The 8,506-nt window shown below is 44.0% G+C and overlaps 3 protein-coding genes across 3 annotated transcripts; 2 read left to right on the top strand and 1 right to left on the bottom strand.

Annotated features, from left to right (window-relative positions):
* Window positions 1-419: 419 nt before the first annotated feature.
* On the top strand, window positions 420-3,475 carry LOC127301649 (stromal cell-derived factor 2-like protein). The gene is made up of 6 exons (XM_051331925.1): window positions 420-760; window positions 846-986; window positions 1,615-1,755; window positions 2,343-2,392; window positions 2,480-2,609; window positions 3,368-3,475. The coding sequence occupies exons 1-6, from the start codon at window positions 656-658 to the stop codon at window positions 3,449-3,451; spliced, it is 651 nt and encodes a 216-aa protein (XP_051187885.1). The 5' UTR covers window positions 420-655; the 3' UTR covers window positions 3,452-3,475.
* Window positions 3,476-3,611: 136 nt separating this feature from the next.
* LOC127301648 (uncharacterized) lies at window positions 3,612-5,258 on the top strand. The gene is made up of 2 exons (XM_051331924.2): window positions 3,612-4,340; window positions 4,457-5,258. Exons 1-2 carry the CDS (start codon window positions 4,281-4,283, stop codon window positions 5,087-5,089), a joined length of 693 nt encoding a protein of 230 aa, XP_051187884.1. The 5' UTR covers window positions 3,612-4,280; the 3' UTR covers window positions 5,090-5,258.
* Window positions 5,259-5,838: 580 nt separating this feature from the next.
* LOC127304022 (uncharacterized) lies at window positions 5,839-8,108 on the bottom strand. Its single transcript, XM_071824051.1, has 3 exons — window positions 7,488-8,108; window positions 6,198-7,385; window positions 5,839-6,117 (listed from the first exon to the last, which is right to left on the bottom strand). Exons 1-3 carry the CDS (start codon window positions 8,106-8,108, stop codon window positions 5,839-5,841), a joined length of 2,088 nt encoding a protein of 695 aa, XP_071680152.1.
* Between the last annotated feature and the right edge of the window lie 398 nt (window positions 8,109-8,506).

The following is an 8,506-nucleotide window of genomic DNA, read 5'->3' on the forward strand; positions in this document are numbered from 1 at the left end:
GATAGTTACATTTCTCAAAATATTGCTAAAATGGTGAGAAGGTCAGGCTAGAGAGAGACACATGATGTAGTGGAAAGAATAAAAACAAAAATAACATGAGTCAAATCTATCTCTATGTCTTATGTTTCCGTAGCAACGCACGGGCACTCTACTAGTGCTGCTAGAAAATAAAAGATGGGTCATTTTTTTAGGGAAGCTTTGTCCCTAAAAAAAAGGCAGATGCCGTGGACTTTCTGTCTCCATTGAACCTCTTTATCATGTTCAATCCGTGCCGCACATCATGTCACCTACGGTCTGAACTTCGTTTGGTGACGTATCCATAACACGTGTCATCCCTTGGTTGGCCCTCTACACGTGGAAGCCGGGCGGGTCCCGACCACCCCAGTCTCCACGGAAGCAACGACCTCGGCAAGCAAAGCGTTCCCGAGCTCGTGAAATCCAAACGGCCGCGACCAAACACGACGTCGCCCGCGCGAGACCACCCTCCCTCCTTCCGCCGCCGATCGCCGACGGGAAAGGCCAGAAGGCCTCGCGCGCCTCGCGCTCACCAGACGCGGCCACGGCACCGCCGGGCGCCGCCGCCGCCGCCAAGGGGAAAGGCTCCTCGCCGTCACCGCCGCCTCCGAGGTCCCGTCGCACCACGGCCGTAGTCGCGATGGCCGCGTCCCTCCTCGCGCTCGCCGTGGCGCTCCTCCTCGGCGCCAGCTCCCGGGTCGACAACGGCGCGGCCGCCGCCCCCGTGACTGAAGAGGGGCTCGAGGTCTGCTCCCCAGATCTTAAGATCTGCGAAAACATTTGGTTTCCGCGAGGGGCCGGGATTGATCTGGATCTGTGTGGCCCTGCAGATTACGTACGGGAGCACGTTGAAGCTGATGCACGATAAGACGAAGGTGAGGCTGCACTCGCACGACGTGGCCTACGGCTCCGGCAGCGGCCAGCAGTCCGTCACCGGCTTTCCCCAAACAGACGACTCCAATAGCTACTGGGTACGTCTCCATCCCATTCTTAATGGTCGCATTTCGTGGATCTCCTCTGGTCTCTCCTAGCGAGTAACTGCCGCCAATTCATGACACGTTTTGAATTGACCATCGTCTAGATTTCACAAGCCTGCGTTGGATTATATTGGATCGGCAGTTGTTTGTTCAAAATGCAAATAGTTTCACCATGTTGTTAGAAAACAGAGTGGAACAGTGAGAAACTGTGTCGAGAATGACAAAGAGTGTAAGGTCTGGATGTAAAACACAAATCATTCGGCATCAGTTGTTCAATCCTACATAGGAACTCCACTTACATTGTTCGAACTGTAGAAATTCCTCACTTTGATTTGTTAGATAATTATGTAGCTATACTGGTGTGACTTATCACTAGAAAGATGGATGGATCACACCGGTAGCATAATGAAACTGAAATTGTAGTATCTAGACTGCCAGTCTATTAGTTTGTTCGTTCTTAACCCCAGAGTCCCAACCTAATGATATTTTCTGTCTAAAGAATAGGCAGTTAAGTGTGATACACATGATTTGCCTTTCAAGTAGTATGATATTCCACCCTGAAGTAGGCAGGGTTCTGATGCTCTTTCAAGATCTCCTATTGACTTGCTCCGTGCTCCTGCAGATTGTGAAACCTACTCTTGATTCATCAGCTAAACAAGGTGATGCCATTGAAACTGGAAGCATCGTCAGGTTGCAACACATGAGGACAAGGAGATGGTTGCATAGCCACTTGCATGCTTCACCGTTATCTGGTAACCTAGAGGTTAGTCTGCTACCTATTAACGGTTAATTTTGATACATTGAACAACCTGATATGCTATTTTTGCTTCAAATAATATATTTTTCATGTTGTAAGCCTCTTGAAACGGGTTTTGCTCTCTAGGAATGAATATTAGTGCATTACGTGATTCCCAGTAGCCATCATATATTCATATCTGTGATCTTATAAGACTGGAGAACACAGAAAAACATCCTGCCAAATGTTCAGTAGGATGTTTTTGGGCGAGACTGATTCATTCCGGGGAGGAGGTAAAACGGGCAGAGGAGGAGGAAGTGTACGCAGTTGACCTGCTGCAGCTCTATTGTTGTGCTGATGCTTGGGATTCCTAAATCTTGCGTTAAGCCCAGGACCTGTTTATGATCTGGATGTTTGGAAAATGTCTCAGCTTTTGTAGTGTGATGCAGATAGACATTAACCATGATCAGCTTTGTTACTTTAAATGAACTTGTGAGGAAATCATGTTAACAATGCTTTGCCACGGGCAAAATTGTTTTGTTATATTCTATGTTTCTTTTGCATTATTTTCTTGAACTAAGTATGCCCCCCCTAAAGAATGTGAACTTCTACAGGTTAGCTGTTTTGGAGACGATGGGCAATCAGATACCGGCGACTATTGGATGTATGATTAGTTATATTTTGAGATGAGATGCATGCTAGCTATTTGGTTGCCTAATTCTAATCTATTTTAATGACTTCCTTTATGCAGGCTAGAAATTGAGGGAAAGGATAAGGTATGGAAGCGGGATCAGAAAGTAAGACTACGACATGTTGATACTGGAGGCTATCTGCACAGTCACAACAAGAAGTACAACAGGCTTGGGGGTGGGCAGCAGGAGGTGAGTTCTATAATAATTGCAACTTATGTGCACCAATTGTTTTTTGTAGATCCGATAACCTTTTTCGGGCATATATTGACCTCATTTGTCCATGTGCTTCAGTAGTGCATGTTAAGAAACTCCAGATATTTATGTTAAGAAAATTTGAATCATAGTATGCTCTGATGTTTGCCTGTCAACATCAGTTGCTTTTTCGAGAACTCTAAATTTCGGTTGCAGCCCTTGATCCTTAGATTATCAAGGAAAATCATATTTGCAGAATGGAATATTTACCATGATTTCACAAGCCAGTAGCCACAAATTGGCTAATCCTAATTATTATTGCTAGAACTATTTTTTTTTTTCAAAACGTTGTGGGAATGACCTTACAGCTTGTTTTGATCCTATCAATTATATTGGATTAATTTAATTGAACTCCAAATCACATTATAGGTTGATTGAAATTTAATTATACAAAACTCGAGCCACAGTTTTCCTGTTTGGCTGCCATCAGGAATCCCATGAGCCAACATATAAAAAAAGCCAAACCAAACAGACACCAACGGCCATATGCAGGTCTCTGGTGTTCAGAGACACTAGACTTCAGTTGATGCTAATATTGATTTTCTATCTTAAATGTTGTTCGACATTCAAAAAATGATCCATGTTACGCAGTCCTAGCTGCCATATGCAAAAAATAAAATTCTGTAGGTGTTCTACGTTTGAGGGTTTCATTTAGTGAATTCTCTGTTTCCTGAGTTAAAACATTATTTTTGCAGGTCTGTGGTGTCCGAGACAAGCGAGCTGAGAATATTTGGTCGACCGCAGAAGGTGTTTATCTCCCAGTCAGCGGAAGCAAGTGAAATCAAGCATTCTTGTGCGTTTTCCTGTTTTCCAGCGAGTTTAACACAGCTGACATTTGTTTTTGTATCTTCATGCTTTTAATTCTAGCAACGAACTTGACACCAGAGTGATATATTGAATATAGAAGATCTGATGCACACAAACCAAGAAATTTACAAACGAACACTAGTTTTGATTACTTTTATCTTCCATGTTTGAGCAAATTTGGGATTCAATTGGGGGTTTTGATTTTACACTAACGTATGTTTTTGGTAAGTTGAGCCTCGGAAGGCTTAAAGCATCTTGTAGTAGTGAGACAAAGAAATAAGATTTCGCTCAAGTCCAACTGATTGCCTAATGCGCGGCGGCCGTTTGCGTTGGGCTGGGGATATAAAATTGGCCTTCGAGGCACGATTGATCGGGATGACGCATTTGGCTAGGGTTGTGTAAGGGGATGGATGCTTTATACGTCGGAGCCAGCTCAAGGGATGGTCGAGCATTAAAACCAACAGAGTAAATGACAAAAAAACTATCAAAATTGTGCCATAGATGACGCGGAACTACCAAATGGGACACGATTGTCACATGACTACCATGTTTGGGGCACAGTCGCGACGCGAAGCACTGATTCAACGGATCAACCGTGTTAACCATGTTTCTGGCAGGCCTGGCCCACTGTCAGAGCGGACGTGGCGTCCAGTCGACGGACGGCCGTTAGGGCTCGCGTTAGGTGTGATGTTTTAAGCCGTTCGCTCGGTCGTCTCCTTCCTCTATCCTTTCTCTGTGTTCTGTCCTACTGCCAGCAGTCGCCGCCGACGTAGATCTCCGCCGCCGCAGGGACAGACGGCCATGGTTTCGTGGGGCGACGGCGAGGATTCCTCTTCAGAGCAGAGCTCCCTCGGCACTGATGTGAGTCCTCTCCTTTTGCTGTCATAATTTGGGGAAATTGCAGGGTTAGGAATAGGGGGAATTTCGATTGTGAGGACGATTTCAGCTGATTCATTCTTGTTTTTTCGATCTGCTAGAGTGTCAACACTACCTACGACTCTGATTTCTGCGGTTTAGCTGATGAGGGTGGCAGTACTGTGACTTGCAAGCATGGTGTTGTAGCTGCTCGATTTGTAGCATTTGATGGTTGCTGGACAGGGAGGAGGTTCTTAGGGTGTGCAGGACATGATGGAGAACCAGCTTGTGATTTTCTTCTTTGGGTAGATGGTGAGTGGCCACCTGCACTTCGGAAATCATTGGCAAAGTTGTGGGATTTGTATGGACAAGAGAAGCAAGGCAGGGTTAATGATGCTCTGGACAACATGGAGAAGAGGTTTAAGCTCAAAGATGAGATTGAGAAGATGCACATTGATCTGAGGAATGCTCAAGAAGAGATGAAGAAAATTGTGGAGGAGAAGCAGGTGATACTTGCCTTGAAGGCCCAAGCTGAGCAAGGATTGATTGATGCTAGGGCAGAGTTAGAGCAGAAGAAGGCACTGGATGCATCTAGCAGCAATATGCACAAATGCATGAGAATTAAAGCAGAGAAGGAGAGAGATCAGTTGAAAGAAGAGAAGAGAAAGCTTGAGTACATAATTGGGGATTTATTTAAGCTCAAGGAATCCACCAGGGCAAAGCTGAAGAAGATCATGGAGATGTGTGATGAGTAGCTAGCTTGTGTAGCAGTTTAATTTTATTTGAATGTTTGAATTGAATTCCCTATGGTTTGTAATGTTGAACTGAATGATGTCTGGTTTGTAATGGTGAATTAAATGATGGTTGGTTTGTAATGTTGAAGAATATGTGTTGAATCTGTTTAAGTTGATCCCTGTTGTTGTAATGAAATCCTTTTTATCAGTTTAATAATGAGTTTAAAATATGTGTTATGTGGAGAATCTGTTATGTGATGAAAAATTTAGAGTTATTTTACATTTGGAAAGGTCTCGACATTGACGCTTCAACTTTGTCGAGACCTTTAGGGTTATTTTACATTTGGAAAGGTCTCGACATCGACGCTTCGGCATTGTCGAGACCTTTAGGGTTATTTTAAAGTTGGAAAGGTCTCGACATCGACGCTTCGACTTTGTCGAGACCTTTAGGGCTATCTTACATTTGGAAAGGTCTCGACATCGACTCTTCGGCATTGTCGAGACCTTTAGGGTTATTTTAAAGTTGGAAAGGTCTCGACATCGACGCTTCGACTTTGTCGAGACCTTTAGGGCTATTTTACATTTGGAAAGGTCTCGACATCGACTCTTTGACATTAAGCAGCAGTTTTAAACATCTCTAACAGTCTTAAACAACATAGGCATCACATGCATGGCCTTTAGGTCATAAGCATCAGATCAGGCATGGCCTTTAGTTTACAAAATGGTCTTAAACATCCAAACTGTCTAGCAGGACCAACAGTACAAAGGACCTAATTTCCTTGGAGAGGAGGTTCAGATGCATCTCTTCCTGGACCAGCATTTGCTCCTGCATAGAAATAACCAGACAAACCCCTGGCATTTCCTGGAGCAGTTCTTCCAGCATTTCCTGGAGTAGTTCTTCCAGCATTTCCTGGAACAGATGAAGAAGCATTCCTTGCGGTATACCTTGGAGCATTTGGTGGAGCTGTGCCTGGAGCAGTCCCTGGAGCAGATGAAGAAGTATTTCCTGGAGCATTTCCTGGACCATTTCCTGGAGCTACATTATTGGCCTGTAGATGTCATGCATAAATTATGACATTGCAATGTAGAAATAAGTATGATGTGTTGTTGACAGTGCATAAATTATTACCTTGTGATTGTTTTTCCTCATAGCTATGTCAGGCCTCAAAGGCTGTGAGCAGCTTGTGTACGTGTGCCCCTGTAAGTTGCAGTTCCTACAAGTAATTGTGGACATTCTTGATGTCTCTTTAGGTGTGGGAGGCTCAAAATTTCCCTTCCTCCTTTTTTCTGCCCTTCTGCCCTTCAAGTGATCTTTGAATGCAGGTGGCATGATGTCAACTGTATCTGTCTTACTCCAACCATGTTGTGCTGGCATTGGATTGAATACAGGCTTGTAGCTCTTCAAATACATTTCTTTTGTGAAAAAAGGAGACACAAAGTCTTCTGGACACATAGCAGCCTTATAAATGGCACTCACTGCATGGTTGCAGGGCAAGCCAGTGAGCTGCCACTTCCTACAAGAGCATGTCCTCAAAGAAATGTTGATCTCATGTGTAACTTTCCCACTTTTCACTTGCCATAGTCCTTTATCTGCCCTCTTAGGGATGCAATTTCTTGAGTACTTCTTCATCAACTCAAGCAGTTCTGCATAGTGTGGTGTAATTTCCCATCCAATTGACTCTGCACCATCTCTTTTTCCATCCCATCTGACCATGCATTTGTCATATATTCCTACAAGCATTGTCACTATTGGTTTGTTTCTGACATCTAGAATGTATTTGTTAAATACCTCTGACAGATTGTTTACCACTAAATCTGTTTGACAATTGGTGTCCATGGCAAACCTTGCCCATGCCTCCACTGGTATCTTGCTCAACCATTTCCATGCTTCCTCACTCTGCTTCTTCATCTCCTCCATTGCTTCATCAAAACCATCTTTTGTGTATGAATATGCAGCATTATCCATGCACTTCTTCAAGTCCTCTCCTCTAAAGCATGCTGTCTGAAAATTGGCATATATATGCCTCAGGCAGTACCTCTGTGGTGAATTAGGGAACACTGTGGAAACTGCCTTCAGTAATCCCTTTTGCCTGTCAGACATTATAGTGTAGTACCCAAACTGTCCATGATCTCCACCTAGTGCATGCTTCAACTGCTCAAGAAACCACTGCCAATTCTCTGTATCTTCTTTGGCAACCACTCGCCATGCAATTGGATAGATGTTGTTATTTCCATCTCTGCCAGTAGCTGCAAGGATTTGAGCTCCAGAGGTGAGCTTAATGAAGCAACCATCCAAACCAATAAATGGCCTGCAGCCCTGTAGAAACCCTTCTCTAGCAGCATTGACACAGAAGAACAATCCATGAAATCTAGGGTTGTAAGATATGTCCACCAGCTATCCTTTTTTCATTGCTTCAACCTGCTCATCTGTTGGACCTGTGACAGTGGTCACAATGCACCTGGAACCAGGGTTTTTGTCTATAACAGTCTGCAGATAATCCCTTAGTCTGTGATATTGTTTCTTGTGATCCCCCATCACCATCTCAATTGCCTTGGTCCTTGCCCTGTAAGCCATCCTCTTGGGAACATCCACTCCAAAATCTTTTTGTGCTTTGTCTTGCAAAGTGTTGATGGAAGTGCTGATGTTTGATTTGTATTCAGTAACATATGTACCACTAAGCCACTTTGCATTAACCCTTGTGCTAGATGGATCTGTTGGGCATGTGTGCTTCAACTCCATTTTCTTGATGCAAAATGTAGCCTCATTTTTTATCTTGGCAGCTATCATATAAAATGGACAGTCCCACTTTTTCTCCTTCTCCTTCACATTCTCTTCCATCTTTTTCTTCTGCTTGTCCTTGCACCACACAATGATCCTGTCAGGTGTATTCCTGTGGTAATGGAAATTCCTGACCTGCACAATGTGGAGTCTAGCCAAAGCTTGCCTAAATTGATACACATCTTTGAAGCAAAGTCCCACCATGAATTGTTGCTCTGCATTCTCTCTACTATCATCATACCACACCCTCTCCTTGGCCATCTTTCCTCTGCTCTTTCTCCCTCCTGCTAACACAAAAGGCAATGGCTCATACCCATCATCCTCTTCTTATTTCAGAAATCCTTTGTCACCCTCATCATCAGAAGGAGCCCAATCTGGAATAACATCTGCCTCTACTTGAGAATGTGATCTCAATGTTGGACCAGGCCTCTTCACTTGCCTCTTCACTGCTGGAATTGTTGCATTGTCATAAATATCCTCCACATCACTCTCCCCCTCACAATGAAGCATTGGATCAAGATTCCTCTTCCTCTTAGCAGCAATTCTCTGGTGCATTTCCTCTTCCTGAGCTCTTCTTGCCTTCTCTGCAGCTACTGGGTCAAATCTGCATGGATATAGCCAACTATCATCCTCATCTTCAGATTCCTCTTCTTCTTCTG

This window comes from Lolium perenne, chromosome 7, assembly GCF_019359855.2.
Source record: "Lolium perenne isolate Kyuss_39 chromosome 7, Kyuss_2.0, whole genome shotgun sequence".
In the NCBI taxonomy this organism is placed as follows: domain Eukaryota; kingdom Viridiplantae; phylum Streptophyta; class Magnoliopsida; order Poales; family Poaceae; genus Lolium; species Lolium perenne.